The following is a 24,883-nucleotide window of genomic DNA, read 5'->3' on the forward strand; positions in this document are numbered from 1 at the left end:
TATGTGTTCAGTCTCTTCTGCTTTCTGAGTAGGATCCTTTGAGGTGCTGATTAGGTAATGCTTGAACATAATTGGAACAACCCTCACCGCCCCCATACAAAAAAAATAAAAAAGAAAGGAAAGAAGGGCAGAAATAGTTTGAATAGATTTGAGAGAAGATGGGAAGTGAAAACCTGAGTGGCAGGGAAGGATGAAGAGAGGCCAGTTGCCAGTTCCCACAAGTTATTTATTTATTTGCGGGGGGAATGGAGGTGGCAATAAAATTTAAGAAAGAAGAGATTTGAGAGAAGCAACTGTCAGTGTAAATGGGGCTTTGGAGAGATAAATGGGTGAAAGAAGACCTTTAAGATATCTCGCTAACTCTCCTCCCTTCTAGTTCCCCACAGCTTTAGTTATTTGGTCCAGACTTTAGGGATGTTAGATTTAGGCTTCTTTAGAATTTGACGATGGGTCCAGTTTGGCCAGGAACTAGCCCAGTGATATTCCAGTTACACAATTATTATTTGCCATCCTTTAACGTCCACTCCCCTCCTTGAAACTCTGACATCTGCTTGAAATTCATTTATCTAACAAAACTTTGAGTGACCTCCCTTCTCCCCATTTGCTGAATAGCCTGTTTTCCACGGTCAGCCCCTAAACTACGGTGACTTTTCTGACACCCCAACACTAAAATTTGTCACTCCTATTTTTGTGTGTGTGTGTGTGCAATCCAGCTTCCCACATTCGTCGCGCAGTTGAAATATTGTACACCCAATTGTCTTTCCTCCTCTGCTGAGCTCTTTGGAGCCAGGAGTGGCGTTTTATAAATTTCCTAGCTCAGTATATGGCACAGAGTAGATGCTTAGTAAAATGGTTAGTGAACGAGTGTCTTGTGCATCATCTCCCTGACATCATATCCTGTGTGCAGTGGCGTCAGTTTGCATTACTCTGCAGGAGGCCCAGGGGTCCGAGGGTTTAAGTCATCGTTTATAACATGCATCGAATATCTCAAACGCAGGTTAAAAGTTTCAGACTGCACAGAAAAAGCGCGGCCACCGCGACGGTCCTGTCCTCAGCTTGGGGCGGAAACACGGTGCCTGGGAGGAGCCGGCTCTGGGTTGCTCTCCGGGAGTGGAAGGTGCAAGGGAGGGAGCAGGCAGCTCACTTATCGCGGTGTTTCTTCCGTCCTCCCGAGGGAGCTCTCGCGAGAGAAGTCAGGGTAAGATGGCCGCGCCCTGTTTTTCCGTGTGAGGCAGGCGGCTGCGGCAGCAGGGACAGGGATCCTGGTGTCGTGGGCACCTGAGCTCTAGCTCCCTCCAGCGAGCGCGCGTCCCTTGGTGCCTAGGCGAGAGCCGGCTCTTCTTCCTCCAGGAGATGCGTTTGTCCCGGGCTCGGGGGCGCTCTGAGAGTTCATGCTGCGCTGGAGGTGCCTGGCCACCGCTCTAATCGCCTTGCGCCGCCGCAGCGCCAGCTCCGTCGCGGGCGGTGAGCCTCCCGGATCCCCTTTCTGCCCCTGGCGGCGATGACCGGGGAGAAGATCCGCTCACTGCGGAGAGGCCACAAGCCCAGCAAAGAAGAGGGGGACCTGCTGGAGCCCGGGGATGAGGAAGCGGCGGCTACCCTCGGCGGCACCTTTACGGGAGGCAGGATTGGGACAGGCGGCAGCGGCAAGGGCGGCAAAGCCTGTCATAAGATCTTCAGTAACCATCACCACCGGCTGCAGCTGAAGACAGCTCCGGCCTCCTCCAATCCCTCTGGCGTCCCGGCCCTGCCGCTGCACAGTTCCTCCGTGACTACCACCTCCCAGTCCCCGGCTCTTCTAGCGGGCACCAACCCCATTGCTGTCGTCGCAGATGGAGGCAATTGCCCCGCACACTACCCAGTACACGAGTGCGTCTTCAAGGGGGATGTGAGGAGACTGTCTTCTCTCATCCGCACGCACAATATCGGACAGAAAGATAATCACGGTGAGGAGTGCTCGTCCCTCTCCCCACCTCTCCTTTCCCGAACCTAGCGTGTGCCTCCCCAGGCCAATGGAATCCTAGGCTTCTCTCCAGCCGACCTTTCTTTCCTTTCCTTTGCCCATCATCCGGGCCAAATGCCTGTAAATCATGACCGTTTCAGTAATAGCATGCCAGTGGTCAGGGGATTGGTTCTTGTGGGTGCAAAGGAATGTTTCCTCCTTGCCCACTTCAGAGTTTCCTCTGAGAAGCTGTTTATCTTTGAGACAGGCCTTCAATGTATTGATTTTTGACAAAGAAATTTTAAATTGCTTCTTATCCAACTTGGCCTTCTTCCTTTGTTTATGGAACTGTTTCTTTTCTTTCTTTCCCCCTCTCCCACCTTGGGATCTCGAATTTTGAACATATAAATGGCCCACCTCCCTTCATTACTCAGGTACACATTCCAACTTGACTGCAACTGGTTGTGATCTCTACCTGCCATCAGGTTGTCTGTTTCTTTTTCTCTGCTTTCATGAAACTTAGTTTGATACAAAGTGTCTACACTTTGCATTTGAGATGGAATATAGAATGCTTTGGTTTCTGAAAGCCACACGGTAGAAATTTGTTGGCATTTGATACCTAGAGCAAGTAAAAAGTGACTTGAGTAGCTAAAATTTTGTTGGAGTTTTGAGTGTTTTGCTTGTTTTACGTAATTGCTAATAATGTTTCATCTTGATGACTGACTAAAAATAGTACTGTGATTTTTCATAGTAACTTCATCGAAGCCTATATGACAAAATAGAGTATCATTTATTATTCAAGGACTGTATTTCTACTTTCTTCCTTGACTCATTAGCTGAATTTTTTGTTTCTTTAGTTTTAAAAACGTAATGTGATTGAGTTGACATTTAAGCAACAGTACATTTATTAATGAAAACGAATGTAAACACATATTTTCAACATTTAATAAGCCGTTTTAAATTGGGTAATTGACAGATATAGCTCTGCTTTTAACTGAACATGACTGTTGTATACATTCAATTAGAACACACTCAACTCTGTGTTCAAAATAATATATAACATATTAATGAAATGCTTGCCTGAGGAATAAGCTCCCTTAATTCCATTGGACTCTAGGCTTCTTATCTAAAATTAGGGCAAAATTGAGATTAAAAAAATAAGATTTCTATTGGTTGTATAATTCTCTGACAACTGCACTTGTATCTGAATTTACAATATTGTAATAATATCACTGGCATTTATCATAATTCAAATCCAAAAAAAGTACCTGAAAGCTGCACCCAGTTTTTCATTCCTACACTTATTTAATCATTTTACTGTTGTTGCAACAAACATAATATTGTTTGTTGATGGTAATTATATTCTAACCCTTTGGGAAACAGTTTGTATTAGGAGATGTGTTGTAGTTTCAGGTTATTCGTTGTTTATTAGGAAGTTTGTCAGAGTTGGCCTTCATAGTGGGTGTATGTATATATGTATATATATATATTTTTTTCATAGGGTCATTACCTTTAAAATATTTACCTTGAAATATCTGTGAAAACAGATAAAAGTTTCTTTTTGAGAGTTAATTTCCTTTGAAAGAAGAGAGATGAATATGACTGACAAAGTACGATAGGATAGTATTTTACAATTGACCCTCTTGGTTAATCACAGAAGGTACTGAATTATAGGATTATTGAGCTTACATATTCTGTAATCCAACATTTCGGAGTTGGTTTATTAAAATACTAATTCTGTTCAAAGTAAATAGAATCCTAAATCTCTTAAACTCTTGTCCTTTATCCACTCAACTTCACTTTTTAAATTGCCTTGATATACCAAATGTTTGCATTTACTTAGCTGCCCTTGTATTGTTGGTATTTCTGATGATTGTAACCAATAGTTCACATACCTCTGGAAAGTGTTAATTGTTTTTTTCTCTGCAATATATTCTTACCTCATGCTGTGAAGTCTCCTAGGAAGAGTAGGTTATATTTAATGTGCTGCTACTTTAGTCCCTTTTTTTCTGTAGCTGCATAATTTCCCCATTACATTACTTTATTTCCTGATATTTTACTAACCTGGGTACTTTATTTAGATTTTAAGAATATTTTTTCCTTCACATTACAAAAGATAAATGCTTTTTAAGTCACCAAACAAATTAAAGCTATATATTTGGATTGTTATAACATGATAAATGCATAGCAGATTCATACACTCATACAGGTGCATAGCAAAGCCATACACTCATACCACATCATACCACATAGTTAGTTTTATATTCACCAGAGAGATTCCTTCTAGAACATGATGATGATGATGATGATACAATTTACTGAGTGTGTCAGCACTGTGTTAAATGTTACTTACATTATCACATTTAATTCTCACAATAACCTTGCAAAGCAGATTGTTTTATCCTTATTTTAAAGGTGAGGAAAGTGAAACCTAGAGATGCAAGGAAACTTTGCTAAAGTTGCATACTTGGTATAAATTGCAAAGCTGGGAACTGAACTAATAGCTGGGACTCAAGTCAGTGGTCAACCTCTGTAAATATTTCTATTGATTTAGGACCCACTATACTGCACAGAAGTAAATTCTAATAATGTGTAATGTGGTAATTTACAACAAAGTTTTTTAATATATATTTTCCCATTTAGTCCTTATAGTAGCTTTTTTTTTTAGGAGTTTATTTATTTATTTGACAGAGAGAGAGCACAAGCAGGGAGAGCAGCAGGCAGAGGGAGAGGGAGACCGATGCGGGGCTCAATCCCAGGACCCTGTAATCATGACCTGACCCAAAGGCAGACGCTTAACTGACTGAGCCACCCAGGTGGCCCCTTATAGTAGCCTTATGGAGAGATTTTGCCATTGACAACTTTCAGAGTTTTTCTGTAGAGTCCAAATCTCTGACTCTTCTTTGTTCTGTTTCTTTTTTTATGTAATGGCACAAATAAATGGGCTACCTCATCCACATGATAGCCCTTTAGATATTTGACAAGAGCTATCATGTTCTTAACTTTAGGTTAAACATTCCTAACTTCTGTATCCATTCGTCATACGACTTGGTTTATAAACTGCTTAGGTGGCCCCTGAAATAGTAAATATTATATAATTATGTTAAATAAGTAAATGAAAATTTTAATCATCTTCTTTCAATGAAATTCAGTTTGTTAATTCTTCCCTTTGAGGATGGTGCTCAAGACTAACCTTATAAGTAAAGACAAAAAGGAGACTCTTGCTCTAAGCAATATACGTTTAGTAATGTATATTACTAAAAAGCACACACTAAATAATACAGTGCAAGAGTATGTTAACTTTTTAATACTGCTTTTTCTCAAGTGATTGGCTATCTCTCCATTCTCTCTCTTCTTGCAGTTATTTTTTTAACCTAAAACAGGACTTTACATTTATTAACTTTTATCTTGTTAGTTTTGATCCTTTATTCTACCTAGCTGGAAAGCTTATTGAACCTTAATTTGGTCACTGTTTAGCTCACTATTCATTAGCTCTTTGAGTTTCCAGTGATTTCTGATTCGATAAACTTTTTTTGGAGTGCGTATGTAATGTATATTTACAAATTACTGACTTGAATAGGAGCAAGGATCAAGCTTTTTCTTTTGTGGTAAAATGTTGGTTGAGTATGATTTGCCTTTTCTGAGTCATCAGTTATTTTGAGGAATACTGTGTTTGGATCCAAACGTATCTTTGAAATATAAGTTAAATACAGTAATAGGTATAACATCATGAATATACTATGTTCAGATATGCCAAATGATTATGACTCATTGTATATTTAGTAAAAGCATTTTTTTGGGGGGTGGGGGAAAAGATACATTACATTAAATGTACACAAATTTTATTAAACTTTATATCTTTAGTATATTTTTAGTTCTATATTATTTTTTCTTTAGTATAGAATTAAAGTTTAAGTCTAAGCCTTCACATTGTAAAAATTTTTCTGAATCACTTTTTGTCATTGGTAGTTTAAGTATCATGGTGACATGCTTTTTTTTTTTTTTTAATAATTCCCATGGTAATGAGTTTTACTTCTTTAGCACCTTTAGAATTGAGAGTGCTTATGAAGCATATAGAACACTTTCTTGATTTTGACTGCAATTCCTATTTGTTAAACTTGTAATTTTGTTTTTTCCCTTGAGTTAAATATCCTTAGACGTAAAGTACTTTCCCTTGGACATTCGTAAACTTTGAGATACCAGAGTGATGAAAGTCCTTGATATACGAATTGCTTAAACCAGCCTTTCTTAGATGTGAGAAATTTCTGATGTATTCTGAGAGATTTGGCAGTTTCTGCTGCCTTTAATTACATTGCCTGGCATGTGACAAGCCATCTTCTCCATACAGTTAATTTTTATTTTTACTGAGTTGTAGCATACTCTTTGTGTAGCTATTTCACAAGATGATTACAAATTTCAAATGTAAGTTAAATTTCAGTTGAGAATATTGCTGCCAGTGTTGGTAACTCAAGGGAATGGTATTGAAATGGTTAATATGTATAGCCTCTCTGCCTGGTGGCTGGCAGATTTCTTCAGACAAGGATTTTAAAACATTTTAATTTCAAAATGATTAAAAATATATCTTTGAGAATTGAGGCATTAGGATAATCTGTTTGGTGCCTATGTGGTAGGTTTATTTTGGCTTATTCTATATACATCTTTAAATTTCCTTTTGATATTATTTTCTCTGCTTTGTGTTTGTCACTAAAATCTTTATGATGGGTGATGCAAGAAAATAATGCATCTTACGTCTGTTTGAGAAGTGACTATAAAGTTAGACTTCCATGGCAAAAAAAAAAAATTCTTGAATTAAGCCTTAGGTGAACAGTTTTGGCCAGGAAGGTTAAAATGATGGCACATCTTTTAGAAGAACAGTAATAGTTTTGTATTTTTCTCCTCGTTTTTTGTGGTCTTTTCTGGACTTTGTTTTTGAAAGGCAGACCTCAGTTTGTCTTAGAAAAAAAGTGAAGTAGTTTCTGGAGGCTTAAGATAATCCATTAAAGTGTCCTGCACCTTCACTTAGTATGAGGGTGTTTTGGCAGTGAAATCTGTCACTTCACTGATCTATCAGGGTTGATTCAGTTGATCTTTATGACAATGTGAATATGACCTTCCTCTCATCTTTTCGTCCTCGTGTATCTCCTAACAGAGTAGGACTGTCCTTGGGTTAAGTGGATATGTTTCCTGATGGCATCACTATAAGTATTAGAATGTTTCTTCACACTTAGAATTGTGATGTGAACACATCTGCAGAGCTACCTCAGAAGTGGGTGGGGGGGGGGTAATCCTCTTCTCTCCTTTCCTGTACTGAGCTATAATAGGAGCAGGAATTCTGACCTTTCAACTTTGGCAAAAAAAGGAAGCAGAAATGAACAGTTATTGACCATGTTCTGTTTTTTGCATCCTCAATAAGGCAGGAGAATTCTGGAGGACTCCTTGAATAACAGAATTCTAGGCAGTCTGTCCCAAGTTAATGTCATTCTTGAGTCATAGAGATTTAATGCATAGTACAGTGTAATAGCATGCTTTGGGTTCTAGAAAATGAGCATAGTTCCTCAAAAATTGAGTGGGGGCTGGGCAGACCAAACGGTGTGTTCCTGTTCACATACTATTTATTTCATTGGGGGATAGATGGAAGATCAGTTTTAGAGCAGTACTGCAGCATGTAAAATGGGGTAGGGAAAAGAGAAAAGGTCTTTTTCCTGTCTGAAAATTATGAATGGTGTTTGTTATAAGGATGTATGAGGTTTAACTGTGTGGCTTAGTTGAACTTCATCTATTCTTGAGCCTGTTACTCTTGTTGAAATCCCAAAGATTATCTGCAAAACTGGAAGGCTGTCTCTGTATTTGGACTTAGATCTAACTTTGAGACCATGCTTCTCTACAAACTGGTTTTTATGAAATTATACTGTTTACTTAACTACTGAAATAAGGAGATACAATAATATCTACCTTGTGGGGCATTATAGTCTCAATTGGGAGACTGCAATTGAAACTATTTTAACTCCAAAGGCTAATATAATAGTAATATCCACAGATACCAATATCTTACTCTCACTTGTGCTGTTAAGTACCTTTCATCAGAAGACATTCTTGTTCTTTTTTTTTTTTTTTTTAAAGATTTTATTTATTTATTTGAGAGAGAGAATGAGATAGAGAGAGCATGAGAGGGGGGAGGGTCAGAGGGAGAAGCAGACTCCCTGCTGAACAGGGAGCCCGATGCAGGACTTGATCCCGGGACTCCAGGATCATGACCTGAGCCGAAGGCAGTCGCTTAACCAACTGAGCCACCCAGGCGCCCCGACATTCTTGTTCTTGAGGTTAAGATAGTACTTCAGTTGCGGTTTTATCTGGTACTTTAATTTATACTGCCTGTCAGTGTGCTAAAGGGTTAGGTTTATTTGACTCTCCTACAAGTCATCTTTAATCTACTGGTGTGACTTGGTTTAGAGTATTTGGCTTCTTGGCTGTAGATATTTATCAGGCACGTGAATGCATGTGCTCTCTTACTCAGCACTATACTGAATTCTATAAAACCACCTATGCTGTGTTGAATATCCTCTTAAGCATAAATATCCTTTGGTTGGCTTTCATAGAGAATCATGTGGAGACCTGCCTTGGTCCGGGGTGGAATGCTTTTTGGAGAGTAAACACAGATTTTAACACTATTCTAATGGTTCTTTATAGTATTTTTTTCTTTTCTTTGTTCATTCATTCCTTCATTTAACTGATACATACTGAACTAATATGAGACAGTGTTTAAGATGCTGGGGTTACAGCAATGAACAAAGTGGCCAAAAGTCCCTGCTCTCATGGAACTTACATTCTAATGGGGGAAGATAAACTAATAAATATGTGGTATGACTGATAATGATAAATATCATGGAGTGAAATAAAGCAGGGTAAGGAGAATAGAGAGTGCTGGGTGTACAGGGGAGAGGAAGTAGTATTTCATTGAGGTCAGGGTCAGGGAAGACATCAGGGATAAGAGAAATTTAAAGTCACCTAAAGAAAATTAAGGAACAGCTATCTGGCAGAACAGAGTTTCAGACAGAGAATAACAAATGTAAAGGTACCATGTTCAAGGGGTGAAGGAAGGCCAGGTGTGGCTGGTCCAAGAGGAAGAGTGGTAGGAGATAGGAGATTTGAGAGGTAGCTGTGGGTATAAGCTTGTAGAACTTTTATAGACCATTGTTAAGGATTTTGGCTTTTACTCTGAGCAAAATAGGAAGTGAGGATTTTGAGCAGAGGAGTAATACGATCTGATTTTAAAACACTCAATCTGGCTGCTATGTGAAGCAGAAACTTGGATGGGCAAAGGTCAGTTTAACATGCTATTAAAAGTGGGGGTAGCTTTGAAAATAATGAGAAGGTAGAGCTGGTTAGGAGTCTATGATGGATGTAATATTATGTGTGTATGTGGGTTTTAGTAGTATAGTACTATTTATGAGAGAAAATACAAAAATTCTCCCTTTTTTACCTCTTGCTTGGATGGGACTTGAAGGTGTCTGTAGAAGCTGGAGCTATGTTGGTTCTAATACTTAGAATTTCCTGTTTTCTCACTAGTTAGGGGGAAGGTGAAATCAAAACTATTTTTGTAATAATATAAAGTCATTGCTTGCCTTTTTCACTGTGCTGATATTTTTGCCGATGGCACAAAAGCAGTGGTGGGTAAAATTTTTGGACCCTGAGTACGAATCAAGGCACCGAAACTGCTAATATTCATTGCGTATTCACTGCCACATACTTGTAGTTAAAATAAAAAAAAAAAAGCCAATTTCACTTAATGTCTTTGATGAAGCTATAGAAATGATTAATTTTATTAAGTCTTAATCTCGAGTACTTATCTTTTTGATACTCTTTGTGACATAATGTAGATTTTGCATGATGTTCTTCTGCATAATGAAGGGAAAATAAGGGAAAACATTTGTATAGTTGTTTGAGTGGTAAGCCAAACTAGCAGCTTTTGTCATGGAACACCATTTTTACTTGAAAGAACAGCTTACAGACAAACTATGGTTATTCCAATTTGGATACTTGGCAGAAATTTTCTGGAAAAAAGAATGAAGTGAGCCTGTGACTTCACAGAAAATAATTGGTAGTATTTGTTGCCAATTGAAAAATTCAAGCTTTGAATCAAAAATTAGAATTTGGGAAATTCGTCTTTGTCACACTAAGGTTGATAGTTTCTCTCACTAAGTTTGACAGCTTCCCAATATTTAAAGACTTCTCTGGCCAGATTGGTGATATTACCAAATGTGATTTTTTTCTTTTTGTATAAAGAAATGTGTTGACATTTGGAAGATCTGTATAACTCAGTCAACTTGCATTTTTCAGATGATCAGTGCATGATGTTTCAAAATCATGCATCAGTAAAAGATCCATTTAAAGTGCAAGAGAAACCAATGGATTTCAATGTAACTCAATAGAAAAAGTTTATTGATATGGCTTTAGATTTAACATTGCAGCTAACCTTTAAGAAATCACCACTTACTGAGTTTTGGTGTAGTAGCAAAGAACATCTACAATTATTTAAAAAGGCTATTAAAATACTCTTTTTATTTCAACTGTGTATGTTCTGAATCTAGATTTTCTTCGTATACTTCAAACCAAAGCAAATTTCCACGATTCAGTGCAGAAATAATTATAAAAATCTAGTTGTTTATTAAGCCAGACATAAAAGAAATTTATTTTAATTTTTAAAGAGTTTAAAATAGCACACTCCTGTCATTTATTTTTGTTTTAGAAAAGTTTTTTTTCATAAAAAATTTATATTGATATGTAATGGAGTTATTGTAAATGTAAAATTAATAAAGTTTTACATTTAATTACTAATATAGTAAATATCAACAGATTTGTCCATATAAATAATTAATCCATATAAAAGATCTTTAATAATTCTTAAGAGTATAAAAGGGGTCTTGAGACCAAAAAGTTTGAAAACTATTGGTCCAGTAAAAAGCATACAGATTTTAGAGTCATGACTCACACATTTCTAGATATATAATTTTAGGAAGTTACCTAGCTATTATTAGCTTTATTTTTCTTACCTGTGAAATAGGAATAGTATTTGTCTCACAGGGTGTCAGGGTAAGATAAGGTTTATAAAGTATATAGCATAGTGCAGGGCACATACAATAGATGTCCTGTAAATCTAGCCTTTTGGTTGATAATTTGCATACATTAGCACTGCAGTGGTCCTAACGTTACTGGAATATTTTTTTATTCATTTGACAGAACAGAATTCAGTTTATTTACCAAATTAGAACCAAGGCATCTTATTTCAGATTTGTGGAAAGTTGGCAGAAGGTTATTTTAAGTTTTTAGTATCTTTTATGTAACAAATTAGCTGAAGCAGCAGGGTGAGGTCTTAGAAAATTGAGGGAATAGTAGAAGAGGATTAACTGGGACATTTGAGCTCTTAGTTTCATGGTATCCTTGGCCAGTAAAGAAAATCCAGTGTTGGCTAGAGGGGGAGGAGGATGAGGATGAAGAAAATAATGATGATTTGTATTTAAAATATTGAAATCAAAGCATGATATTTGGTATCCTTAATTATAATATGTATTTCTGATTATGTACTTACCTGTAAAATGAGAGGGATTGGATAGTTGAACACAAAGTCATTTCTAGTTCATAAATCTTTTGAAAATGTGATTAATTTTGACTTGTTATAGTAACTTTAATTTGTTACTTCAGTAGGTACTGATGATTTTACCGTTTTTTTTCCCCCCAAATTTTATTTTTTTAGAAGGGGGGAGGGACAAAAAGAGAAGGAGAGAGAGAATCTGAAGCAGACTCCATGCTGAGCACAGAGCCCGACTTGGGGCTCGATCTCACAACCGTGAGATCATGACCTGAGCTGAAATCAAGAGTTAGACAGTTAACTGACTGAGCCACCTAGGCACCCCACCCTTTCATCTATATATTCCTTGAGGGTTTAAGAAAACAGTAATAATCTAGGTGTATAAAGGCCTACTTTCTTTACCTAGGTGCTCTGTCTAGACTTTGGTGGATTCTCCTTAATTTGTGTAATTTTTTGAAAAGTTATTACATTCACATGCTACAAAGTTATAAAAAGATATGAAAGATACATTATAAAAATAGTTTCCTTCCTGGGGTGCCTGGGTGACTCAGTTGGTTAAGCTTCCAACTGTTGATTTCAGCTCAGGTCTTGATCTTAAGGTCCTGAGTTCTGGCCCCCCGTTGGGTTCCACGCTGGGCGTGGAGCCTACTTAAAAAAAAAAAAAAAAAAAGCTTCCCTCCCATTCATCTTTACCCACTCAGTTATCCTTCTTGACAGCAACTGGTGTTATCAGTTCCTTGTTTTCTTCTTGTCACCATTGTCAGCATTCAGAATATGGTCCTTTTTTCTTTTCTCCTGGAAGATAGAGAAGTGAGGAAAGGTAACTATTACTACCTTTTCTACTTTAGGGAAAAAAATGGGTATTCACAAATTTATATGTTTGATTTTAAATGTCTTTTTCTTTTTTTAAAAGATTTTATTTATTTATTTGACAGAGAGAGAGACACAGCGGAAGGGAGGGAACACAAGCGGGTGGGGAGAGGGAGAGGGAGAGGGAGAGGCAGGCTTCCCACTGAGCAGGGAGCCCGATGCGGGGCTCGATCCCAGGACACCGGGATCATGACCCAAGCTGAAGGCAGACGCTTAACGACTGAGCACTCAGGTGCCCCAAATGTCTTTTTTTTTTTAAATGTCAAATTTATATCTCTAATCTAGACTTCTCCCTGAAGTTCCCAGATTCTGTAATCATCTCCACTTGGGAATCTCAGATATTTCAAAATTTACTTGTTTAAAATGTTATTATTTTCTACCTTATCCCCTCCCACCTGTCCACCCAGTCATTTATTAAATCACATCATTAATTATCTGGTTGCTCAAGCCTCAGTCATTGGGGTCATTTTTCTCACCTCCTCCTCCTAGCATACATATCTAACTAACAGGTTATTTTGAATCATCCTCCTTTCTGTCTCCTCTGATTGGTCTCCATCACCACTTTGAGACCAGTTTTTACTATCTTTTCGGTGGAATACTACACCAGCTCATATCTAATCTCTTTGTGTCCCCCTCCATTCCATTCTCTATATGGTAACAAGGGTGATCTTGAAATGTAATTTGTATCATGTCATGTCCCTGTTCAAGATTCTTTAATGCCTTCTCCACTTAAAAGTAAGTTCATATTTCTTTAAAAAAAAAAATTTTATTTATTTGACAGACAGAGAGAGACAGCACAAGCAGGGGAGCAGCCCGCAGAGGGAGAAGCTGGCTTCCTGCTGAGCAAGGAGCCCGATGCGGGGCTCCATCCCAGGACCCTGGGATCATGACCTGAGCCGAAGGCAGACGCTTTACCCACTGAGCCACCCAGGCATCCCTAAGTTCATATTTCTTACCACAGTTATAGAGCACCGCATGATCTGGCCCCTGCCTGCTTCTCTGATATAATCTTGTACAAATCTCTTTTTTTCCTATGTTCTGGCCATACTTGTTTTCTTTCAGTTCCTTGAATCTGTCAGGTTATTTCTGGTCTCTGGCTGTAATGCTTTTCTTCTCATTGAGTTCTTAGTTCCTACTCCTTTAAGAGCTCATTTTAAACATTATCTCATAGAGAGATTTTCCTGCCTGAAAAATCAGAAGGTTATGTCTTTCATTATTATTTTTGGTCTTAACTTTTTGTTATTTTTCTGAACACCTATCACAATCTATTTTGTTTCATTTTGATTTTTTTTCTCTTTTGTGACTATAAGCTCTGTGAGGACAAGAATTATTTCTAGCTTGTTAATGGTTGAATCTTTTATATCTAGCACTATGCCTAGAACACAGTAATGCTCAGTAAGTATTTATTAAGTGAGAGTGAATGGATTTTACCTCCAGGTAAAATTTTGGAAAGATAGCAGAACCTTTGAACTTCTCTTCGAATTTTACATTGAAACAAAACAGTGACTCTAGAATCAAGTAAACTAGATTATGAGAGAAGGTGTTAATAACAGTAATGTGTGATTATGTATAGAAATTATATTGACCGACAGGTGTTCTATCCTGGAAGCAATGCAGTATGACATGAAACCCTTACTGATTACAGCAGGGGTCTACAAACATAATTAAAGGGCAAGATAGTTACAGAGTTGTTGAATCACTATGGTATACACCTGAAACTAATGCAACATTGTATGTTAACTATACTTCAATTAAAAAAATTTTTTTTTAAAAAGGGCAAGATAGTAAATACAGGCTTGCAGGTTGTACCATCTGTTGCATGAAAGTTGCCATCAACAATTGATAAACAATCAACACGTGGTTGTGTTCTAGTAAAACTTTATTTATGTCATGTCTCTGAATTAGAGGATGAGAATGTGTCTAATATGGGAAACAGATGGGTACCTGGGTGGTTCAGTTGGTTGAGTGTCAGACTCTTGGTTTCAGCTTGGGTCGTGATCTCGGGGTGGTGGGATTGAGCCCCACATCAGGCTCTGCATTGGGCGTGGAGCCTGCTTGGGATTCTCTCTCTTCCTCTGCCTCTCCCTGCCCCTCTCACCCTCTCTCTCTCTGAAAGATATATATGGGAAACAGATGGCAGGAGCAAGTTTGTGTCCTACAGCAAGCCAACCCCTTCCTTTTGCCTTCATTTACTGCTGTCCTTAGGATTATAGCAGTAGCAAAATAAATAAATAAATAAATAAAAATAATAATAATAAAGCAAGCAAGCTATTTCTAGTACCTTATTGAATAGAAAAATTCATACCAAAGAAGCAAGTGGGCAAGAAAGCCTATTTTAGTCCACAGCTGGACTAACCTGGGTGATGATTTTTTTTAAGTTTATTTATTTTTTTAGTGATCTCTACACCCAGTGTGGGGCTTGAACTCACAACCCCGAGATCAAGAGTCACATGCTCTTCTGACTGAGCCAGCCAGGTGCCCCTACCTGGGTAATGATTATTAAGGCAAAATAAGATATCCAGTACAAAGGCTTTTATAAGGAAGAAATTATTAGGAGCATGAGTAAATATTTGCTGCAATTCTAGCAACTTTACTTATCCCCCACTTACCCTCTATTTATTTATTTTAAACAACTTTATTGTGATATAATTCACATATCAAGAAACATTTGATCCATTTAAATTGTACAGTTAAATGGCTTTTGGTGTATTCAAAGTTGTGTAGCCATCACCACAATTAAAAAGAAATCCTGTACCCTTTACCTTTTACTTCCAGCCCCACTCCCCATTTCCCTCAGCCCTAGATAGCCACTAATCTACTTTCTCTAGACATTTCATGTAAGTGGAATCAAACAATATGTGGTCTTTATGACTGGCTTCTTTCACTTAGCACATTGTTTTCAAGGTTCATCCATGTTGTGACATATATCAGAATTTTGTTCCTTACTGTTGCCAAATAATATTCCATTGCACAGATGTACAATATTTTATTTATATATTCATCAATTAATGGACGTTTGAGTTGTTTCTGCTTTTTGACTATTATGAATAATGCTGCTATGAACATTGGTATGTAAGTTTTTGTGTGGACATGTTTTCATTTTGTTGGGTATATACCTTTTACTGGGTCATGTGGTAACTCTATTTACCATTTTGAGGAACTGCCACAATGTTTTCCAAAGTGGCTACAGTATTTTACTTTGTATGAGGATTTATTCCGGTTTCTCTTCCTTGCCAACACTTGTGTTTTTTTGTTTTGTTTTGTTTTGTTTTGTTTTGTTTTGTTTTTTAGACATCCTAGTGAGTATGAAGTGGTATCTCATTGTGGTTTTGACTTGTATTTCCTAATGGCTAATGATTTTGAGCATCTTTTCATGTACTTACTGGCCATTTGTATATCTTCTTTAGAGAAAAAGCTATTCAAATCCTTTCCTATTTTTAAATTGGGATTTTAAAAATTATTTTGTTGTAAGAGTTCTTTATATATTCTGGATATTATCAAACATATAATTTGTAAAATATTTTCCCCTCTGAGTTATCTTTTCATTTTCCTGATGTCATTCTTTGCAGCACATTTTAATTTTGATGAAGGCCAGTTTATTTTTGCTTTTGTGCTTTTGTGCTGTGCTTTTGGTGTATCTGAGAAATCATTACCTAATCCAGGGTCACAAGATTTCCTCATTTTTTTCCCCCAAGAGTCTTATAGTTTTAGCTCATATATTTAGGTCCATGATTTATTTTGAATTAATTTTTATGTGTAATATGATTGATCCATTGATATATAGGTCTGTCTTTACACAAGTACATACTGTGTTGATTACTGTGGTTTTGTAGTAAGTTTTGAAAATGGGATGTGTAAATCTTCCAGCTTTGATGTTCTTTTTCAAGATTAGATAGTCTAAGTACTTTGAATTTTTATATGACTTTTAGGCTCAGCTTGTCAGTTTCTTCAAAAAAGCCAGTTGGGATTTTGATGGAGATCATTTTGAAATTATAGACCATTATGTCATCTTACCAATATTTAATCCTTGAACTCAGGATGTCTTTCCATTTATTCAGGTATTACTTAATTTCTTTCAGTTACGTTTTGTAGTTTTAAGAGTATGTCTTGCACCATTTTCCTTATCTTTGATTCCCATGCAGCAACTATCTCTCAACTATTTGATTCTCTTTGTTTTATCTGGAGTATTAGAATAGAGTCTCACAGGAAAATGCTTAAATATCAGCTTGTTCTTTTAGCTTCAGAGCTTAGAAGGGGCTTCTGCTGTTCATTTTTTGAATGAATTAAGAGGAGTGGGGGCGGTCTTATTGTCCTTTCCTATACTAGATTTGAATAAATCTTCATTTCAGGATGGATGAGCAGAAAAAAAGTCATTTGATAGTCTTTGAAAAATATTCATTATAAAAGAAGTGTCATTATAAGTATCCTGAAGATACTGTTAAATAAAGTCTTGACAGTATAGAAAATTGAATGAAAGATGTAAAAAATTCATTTGAGAAAAAGGCTAGAGGAAGAGGAGAAAAATTTGAAGAATGAGGGATAAGCTATAGTTCCAGCAGCAAAAGGCAGTCTTCCCTACCAGTTCTAGTAAAAAAGAAGGAAAGAAAAAAAGAAAAGAAAAAAAATTGCAGAAAAGAACTTGACCCAGGTGGGAATTGTGCCCTTTCCTGAAACAGTTTTCTAGTTGGGTATCAGACTGGTTAGGTTTGAGTCATGTGCTCTCCCTGGTTCATGTACTTAACGTATGAGGTTTGTTATTGAGAGAAAGAAGTAGGGAAAAAAATTCCAAAAATAGTAACTGTGACATCTGCTAAAAGAGAAGAAAAAGACTTTTACAAGACACATCTAAAGGAGATTGGAAGAAATTAAAAATTTATTCTTGAGTTAATGATAAAAAAATATGAATGGCAAGATTCATTACTGATAAAATTGAACTTCAGGTAAGAATGATTTAAAAGTACTAAGAGAGTAATTATATTTCGATACAAGTTATGATCATTAGTGCTCATAAAATTATCTCATCTTTATGCATTAACAGTACCAAAGAAGAGAAGGCACAGTTACAGATATGGAGAAAAGTTAAATAAAATCGAAGTAGAATTTCTGCCTGTAGTAATGATAGACTATATTATTAGGACTAGTTTTCGTTAGAAGCAAATAAGAATAAAATATTCAACTTCAAGGGTATTGGAGATCTAATGAGGTAGGAAGGAATTACTGGGCCAAGATCTGGCAGAAGATGGAAATCCAAAGATTTGAGCCTTGCATTTTAAGTTATTTTGCCCCAGTAGCTTTTGCAAAGCCAACGGAAGTAGTGGAGAGGCTGAGCAGCACTTTTGACAGCCTCACTGAGCTAAGAGGACAAAAGATGGAGGTCAGGGCCTACCAAGTGGGGGATATCTCTTAAACACTCTGCTGTTTGGGCTGGTAACTTAAAGAGCTACACCTTAGAAATAAGAGTGAACAAAAAGTAAATCAGCTCTGGTGGAGGCTGGAGCACAGCTTTGAGTCATTTGTGAGGGTCAGAAAACATTGTCAGTCCCTGGATTAATGAAGTCTAGTACCCCCAGCCATATGTCAAAAGCAAAGGAAAGTATCTGGAGGATTTGTTTCTTAGGCTTCAAAATTTTTATATAGAGAGCCCATTAAATACTATATCCAGTATATAATTAAAGATGACCCGCACTCTAAGGAAACTGAACAACATGAGTGAGAACCAGGGGTGGAAAAAAAACATCAGAGCTTCATTTATTGTAATTACTATTAGAGGCTTTAAATAACAATGTTTATTTTGTTCTTGGGGGATAAGAGAAAAGTTTGAATATTTTAGTGGAGAACTGGAAATTATAAAAATTGAAATCATGTATTTGAAAATGAACCAAATAGAAATTCTCAAATAGAAAAATATAATAGCTGAAATTCAAAACTAAATAAATAGGTTTACTAACAGGTTTAGACCCTGAAGAAGACAGAATTCATGATCTTGGAAATAGGTTAGAAGAACATATCTATAATGAAAATGGAAAGGGAAAGAAATTTAAAAAAAAAATAGAAAGTGTGACAAGTTCTACTTTAATTGAACCCCAGGAGAGAAGAGAGGAAATGGAGCTAAGACAATATTTGGAGAGATACTTGCTGAGAGTTTTACAAAATTGTTGAGAGAACTGATTCGGAGATTCAAGAAGTCCAACCCAAGCAGACTAAAAAAAGGAATCCACATTGGAGTGAAATGGCTGATAATTTAAACAAAACAAAACAAATGTAGCTAGACATATCACATTTCTTTCAAAGGAGGGGTAGAAAGTCCTATGGCTGGCTTCTCAGCAAAAAAAGGAGATCATAAGACCACATAGAGTGCAGGGGAAAAATAATAGCCAATCAATAATTATATACTCAGTACAGTGTTCTTCAAGATTGAAGTTGAATACACATTTACACACAAAAACCTGAGGGAATTCACTTAAACCTTCACAAAAGGTAATCTTGAAGGATTTGTTTTGGGTAGAAGAAAAATGATTCTGATGGAAGACTAGAAATGAAGGAAGGAATGAAGAGCAGCAAAAATGGTTAAGTAAATCTAAATGAATATTGACTCTATAAGATAAAAATATAAACCTGTAGGACTAGATAGCATAAAAGAAGATACCCAGCTCCCTAAAGAGTCTGAAATATTTGGAGAATTGAAGTTTGACTTTTTGGAAAATAGTTTGTACCAATAACTTGGCAACTATTGAAGTTTACTTCAGTGGTATTGTGAGCAAAACCTCTTTTCTGGGGACATGGTTCAATGTATGATTATTAACAAAGTTTGCATATCTCAACTAGAATTCGTTATGAGGTGTGAAAACTGGGGAGTATATGGCCTAGTCACTAAGGGAAATCTTATTTCGGAAAAACATAATATGAATTATGTCCCCAAATCTGTCTTCTTGTTGTTGTTGTTCCTAATAGTTAAGACAAAGAAATTTATTGTAGTCTAGGTTTTTTTGTTTTGTAAAATTACTTACAGAGAAGATTTAAGTTTAATGAATTTATTAAGCTTCTAAATTATGCACAAAATACTATCTTGCTGTATTTACAGCCAGCAATTCATATTCCATTGTGCTTTTATCGAGCAAAAAATTTTGTGTGTGTGTGTTAACCATTTTGGCAGTTTTGTCAAGTTAAGAGATTGGGGTAGATCATCTATAAGGTTTTTTAAAAAAGTAGTCAAATCTTGTTTTATCCTGTATATAATTTTTTGATAAGTGTGCAGCTCATTTTATTGGCAAAAATTGTTTATGTGGTGCCTTCTGTAAAAATGCTAATATCTGAAAATTAGTATACGTAAATTTATTCAGTAACTTTTTAAAAAATTATAGGTTTGCTTTCTTTTATAATCAAGATGTTTTTAGGCTACTAGTGTGGCTTAGGGTATCATTTTGAAATTAAATTAATCATTATATAACATCAACTAATAGGATATAGTCCAAACTTCATAGCATAGCCTATAATCATCATTAATTTATCTTTTGCTCATCTTGCCAATTTCATTATTTATTATTCTGTTTACCCCACTAGTCATAAACATTTGTTTGTTTCCTAAATATAAACTGTTCTTGCATTTTAATGTAATTTGGGGGAATTGTTTTTAACATGGAATACTAGTCAGTGTTACTTTGTTTGCCTATAAATTTCTAACCCTTTCTTCAAGACTCATTTCAGTCTGATCCCTCTTCATTAGTTAATTCTGTTTGCACAGGCAAAATTAGGAGCTCTGTTTTGTGTTCCATTATCATGTTATACTCTCTTCTATTCTAATAAATAACAATAGCAATTCTTTATTTTCATATCAGTCTCTAACAGAAGACTTCTGAACAACTTGAGGACTGGGATTGGGTCTTTTTGATATCTGTCCCCAAAGATGAGTATATAGTAGGTATTTGAATTGTTTGCTGAATGAACAAAGAATGATATGATAGAGAAATTAGTAGCAAAGGAATCTGTGAAATCAGTTGGGAGAAGATATCTCGAAAGCAAACTGGTATCCTTTATTTGGTGGGCGTTGAAGGGTGGGGGGTAGAATACATTGTGTTTAGAAACCATGGCATCCTCTGACTTTGAATTTGCCATATTAGCAAGATCATTTTGCAGTCACATTATTTTTGCTTAAAATCTGTCAGTGAAATTTCTGAAGGAAATAAAACCACTTTTAAATAAAATTTCCTATGTTTTTATACTAATTTATTTATTTTTTTAATTTTAGGAAACACTCCTTTACATCTTGCTGTGATGTTAGGAAATAAAGGTTAGTAAATATTTCATTTCTTATGTTTGACTTCACTCATGTAATTTCAAATTTAGTTAAAAATTTTTAAAATGAATTTTGTTTTTTGAGTTTTTCAAAATTTACATGATTATTTTATTTGCTAATTGAGTTAGGATTCAGTATATTAAAAATAATATTTTCTCGGGCTCCTGGGTGGCTCAGATGGTTGGGCGTCTGCCTTCGGCTCAGGTCGTGATCCCGGGTGCTGGGATCGAGCCCCACATTGGGCTCCCTGCTGAGTGGGGAGCCTGCTTCTCCCTCTGCCTCTGCCTGCTGCTCCCTGTGCTTGTGCTCTCTCTCTCTGTCAAAAAAAAAATCTTTAAAAATAATATTTTCTCATTTTCCATAGTTCATCTTAAGACTTAATGGAAATCCTATACTAAATTTATGCTTTTTGAAACTATGTTTTTTTTTATTGTTTTGTTATTTTATCAAGTAAGTATTTATAAATTTGTTAATTATTATAATCCCTTTAATATTCAAAGAGTTTATAAGATTCTTTAATAGGGATTGTTTTGTATATCTAAACTCAGAAGGCTAACCTTTTGTATATTAGATGATTGTAAGAACTTGTTTATTCTTTAATTAAAAAACCTTCATAGGTGATTTAAAAGATTTACTTTTTTAAAAATGATTTTATTTATTTGAGAGAGAGAGAGAGAGAGAGAGTGCGACGTGTGTGAGCATGAGCAGGGGGAGGGGTGGAGGCAAAGGGAGAGGGAGAAGCAAACCCACTGAGCATGGATCCCGGATGTGGGCCTGATCCCAGGACCCTGAGATGGTTAATTGACTGAGCCACCCAGGTGCCCCTAAGAGATTTACTTTTTAAGGCTATTCATAGAAGTAAAAAAATCTTCCCACTAATCCTGGAAAGTGAGGATTTCAGATAGAGGATTGGCAACATTTTGATGCTGGATTTTAAAATTTTAGATGTATTTAATAAAAATCTTTTAAAAACATACAGTCTTAAATTTTTAAACAGGGTAATGAATTTTTGTTAACACTCTTCTTTCTGGTGATCTAGAAGTAATATTCTGGAACATCTGTTATTGATACATAGTATAATACAGTTGGTGTAAACATTTGATCTGAATGTATGCAGATCCCAGGGGTGTTACCAGAACTTACTTTGTTGGAAACAAAATTCTTTCATTAGTTTGGTTTTTAAGTTTATACGCTTAAGCATATGATCTACAGACTAATTTAATTTTGATTTTAATTTTATACAAATTGGTGACTCAAATGTTTTTTAGTTCTTTTTTTATTATGCTTTTTTTTTTAAATACCTTCTTGCAAGGAATACTCACTTAAGTAACTTTTTTTTTTTGATGTTGAAATTTTTTCTTTTTTTTTTTAAATTTTATTATGTTATGTTAATCACCATACATTACATCATTAGTTTTTGATGTAGAGTTCCATGATTCATTGTTTGCGTATAACACCCAGTGCTCCATTCAATACGTGCCCTCTTTAATACCCATCACCAGGCTAACCCATCCCCCCACCCCCTCCCCTCTAGAACCCTCAGTTTGTTTCTCAGAGTCCATAGTCTCTCATGGTTCGTCTCCCCCTCCTATTTCCCCCCCTTCATTTTACCCTTCCTGCTATCTTCTTTTTTTAAAAAATATAATGTATCATTTGTTTCAGAGGTACAGGTCTGTGATTCAACAGTCTTACACAATTCACAGTGCTCACCATAGCACATACCCTCCCCAATGTCTATCACCCAGCCACCCCATCCCTCCCACCCCCCACCACTCCAGCATCCCTCAGTTTGTTTCCTGAGATTAAGAATTCCTCATATCAGTGAGTAACTTCTAGGTAAAGAGAAATTTATTAAGAGGCTACATATTATAGAAACTCAAGAAATGAGTACTAGCTATATCTTAGGAAGAGAAATAACCAAGACTATATGAGGAATCAGCCATTCTCCCCCACCTCCCCCACCGCCGTCTCTTTCTACCTACCTGCTTACCTACCATCTGTCTATCTCTATGGTGTGTCTGCTGTTCTTTATATATATCGTAAATTACATTTATTATATATAACACTAAGAGGAAGACAATGCAAATGTGATAAAATGTTAACAACTATTGAACCTTGGTATAGAGTATTTGAATGTTCATTGTGATCATCTTTCTGTTTTTCTGTATATTTGAAAATTTTTATAATACAGTATTGAAAGAAAAACAGAAATGGTACTGTTATGCTTTATCATAGATTTACATTAGCCTGTCTAAATTATGTTTCACAGAATATAAGTTTTATGGCATACTGTTAAATGTTGAGAGGAAAATAGTATTTCCAGGTCAAGTCAATTTGGAAAATAGTGGGTTAATAAGTATTAAGCAGTTTTTTATTGTGGACTTTCTTAGAACTTTAATTATGGTAATATGCATTGTGACCTTCTAAGTTGGAGCAGGTGTTGGATATAGTTGTTGTTCCCCATAGTTATTTGATTTGCTTTTTTCCACATGTATCTTGAGAGACTAGAGTTCTGTGGAATGTATTTTTGGGCAACAGTTGGTTAGATGATTCAGGATCTGCAAATAATATCAATATTCGATTTTTCTGAGTCCTTTTCATGTAGAGTAGGTACAACAGTTAATGTACTGATCCATTTACTTTTTTTTTTTTAGCTACATACTCTTTTTTGCTTTTTTCTTTATGCCCTTTTCATATTTTTGAGATTTGGTTACACAGGAGCAATATTGAAATGTGTAGTGGAAGATAAAACATCTACCTTATTAATTCTGTAAATTACTTTTGCATTGTACCACTCTTCAGTCTATGGCACTCCATCCTCTTTTATCTTCTTCCTTAGATAAATATAATATACCTTTATTGATTTCATTTTTGAAGGAAAACTTGCTATTTGTATACTTGTTTGTAAACACAGTAAAAATACCCAGGGAGCTCAAATAATATTTGTTGATTGACTTAAAAAGGGATATCCTAGGACTTTTACACTGTTATTTACTTTTCTCATTCATCTTAATAACCTTATTTTTTCATCATTAAAGTCTGATTTTTTTCTGAATTTCTGGGTGTGTTGACCATGTTGGCCTTCTAGACTGGGAAGTTACTGAATTATGGATTTGAGTTGAAATGGAAAGAACATTATACTTTAAGAAGAATTCAGGAATCTTTAGAAAATGAAATAGAAAAGTAATCTTTACTTCTTATCCTTTTGGTTGGATATCAGAGAAAGATTCATCAAACCAGTTGCACCTTTTAATTCATTCTTCTGGATCTGCAGTTTCTGTATAATTTTTTTCCCTGAAATACCTCTAGAGTTAGTATGATTTCTTACTCTCATGAGTCTCTCTCTGGATGTTCTTTTGTCTTTGCACTGTCCTATTTATCCTATTCTCTTTCTTTATATTTTATTATATTTATAGCTCTTGCTTATTTGTATGTGATTTCTGTTCCTCATAATTTCATTTTATCCAGACTCCTCAAGTCCTAACTTCTTTGTGGCACATTTATGCATTTTTTTTAAGCCTTAGTGCCTGGTTGTTAACTACCTTGTTTTTTTATTACTCATTGTTAAAATTACTAGGAGAGGCATTTGATTGATCCTGCTTTTTTTTTTTAATGTATCAGAATATGTCATAGGTGACTGGCATATTTATGAATATCTGACTTTTTTTTTAGTTGCTTATTTCTGTATCAGTTGAACTGTGATGGGTGAGTGAAGGGCAGCCATTCAGCAGGGTTTATGGCATATCAGAAAACACAACTGATATGTCTAGCATATATATACACATATGTATATATATGTATATATATCATACCAATCTTATACCTTAGTTTACACAACTGGGATATTGCTTTAAATTGCCCGTCTTGCTTTTTAATAATTTTAAATTAAAATTTTTAAATGATTTTAGGCTATTACTATATACTTATTGAAACAATTGAAATAATACAGTACAAAGACATAAAAACGTATCGTCTCTTCTACTTTTTTTTCCTGATGTAATTAATATTAATAGCCTAGTGGGTATCCTTGCACTCCTTTCTCTTTATTTATATAACACAGGGGCTTAGTTTGTTTTTACTGAAGTTGAATCACCATACATAGTACTTTGCTATATTTTTCTTTTCACTCAAAAGTTTATCATGAAATAGTTCCATAAGTCTGTAGATATCTATCCATGTTTATGTTCCCCTA

At 35.7% G+C, this 24,883-nt stretch overlaps 1 protein-coding gene across 2 annotated transcripts in view; it reads left to right on the forward strand.

Moving 5' to 3' along the window:
• The first annotated feature begins 963 nt into the window (after window positions 1-963).
• The window catches only part of ANKRD13C (ankyrin repeat domain 13C), a 97,165-nt gene continuing 73,245 nt past the window's right edge, over window positions 964-24,883 (forward strand). The window contains exons 1-2 of one of the 2 annotated variants that reach the window (XM_032426170.1): window positions 964-1,946; window positions 20,644-20,685. In XM_032426170.1, coding sequence (XP_032282061.1) covers window positions 1,502-1,946; window positions 20,644-20,685 — 487 coding nt within the window. In that variant the 5' untranslated portion in view covers window positions 964-1,501. The remainder of the gene's footprint in view (window positions 1,947-20,643; window positions 20,686-24,883) is intronic. The other variant, XM_032426162.1, reaches the window with a different exon arrangement.

This window comes from Phoca vitulina, unplaced genomic scaffold (assembly GCF_004348235.1).
Source record: "Phoca vitulina isolate PV1807 unplaced genomic scaffold, GSC_HSeal_1.0 scaffold2, whole genome shotgun sequence".
Lineage (NCBI taxonomy): Eukaryota > Metazoa > Chordata > Mammalia > Carnivora > Phocidae > Phoca > Phoca vitulina.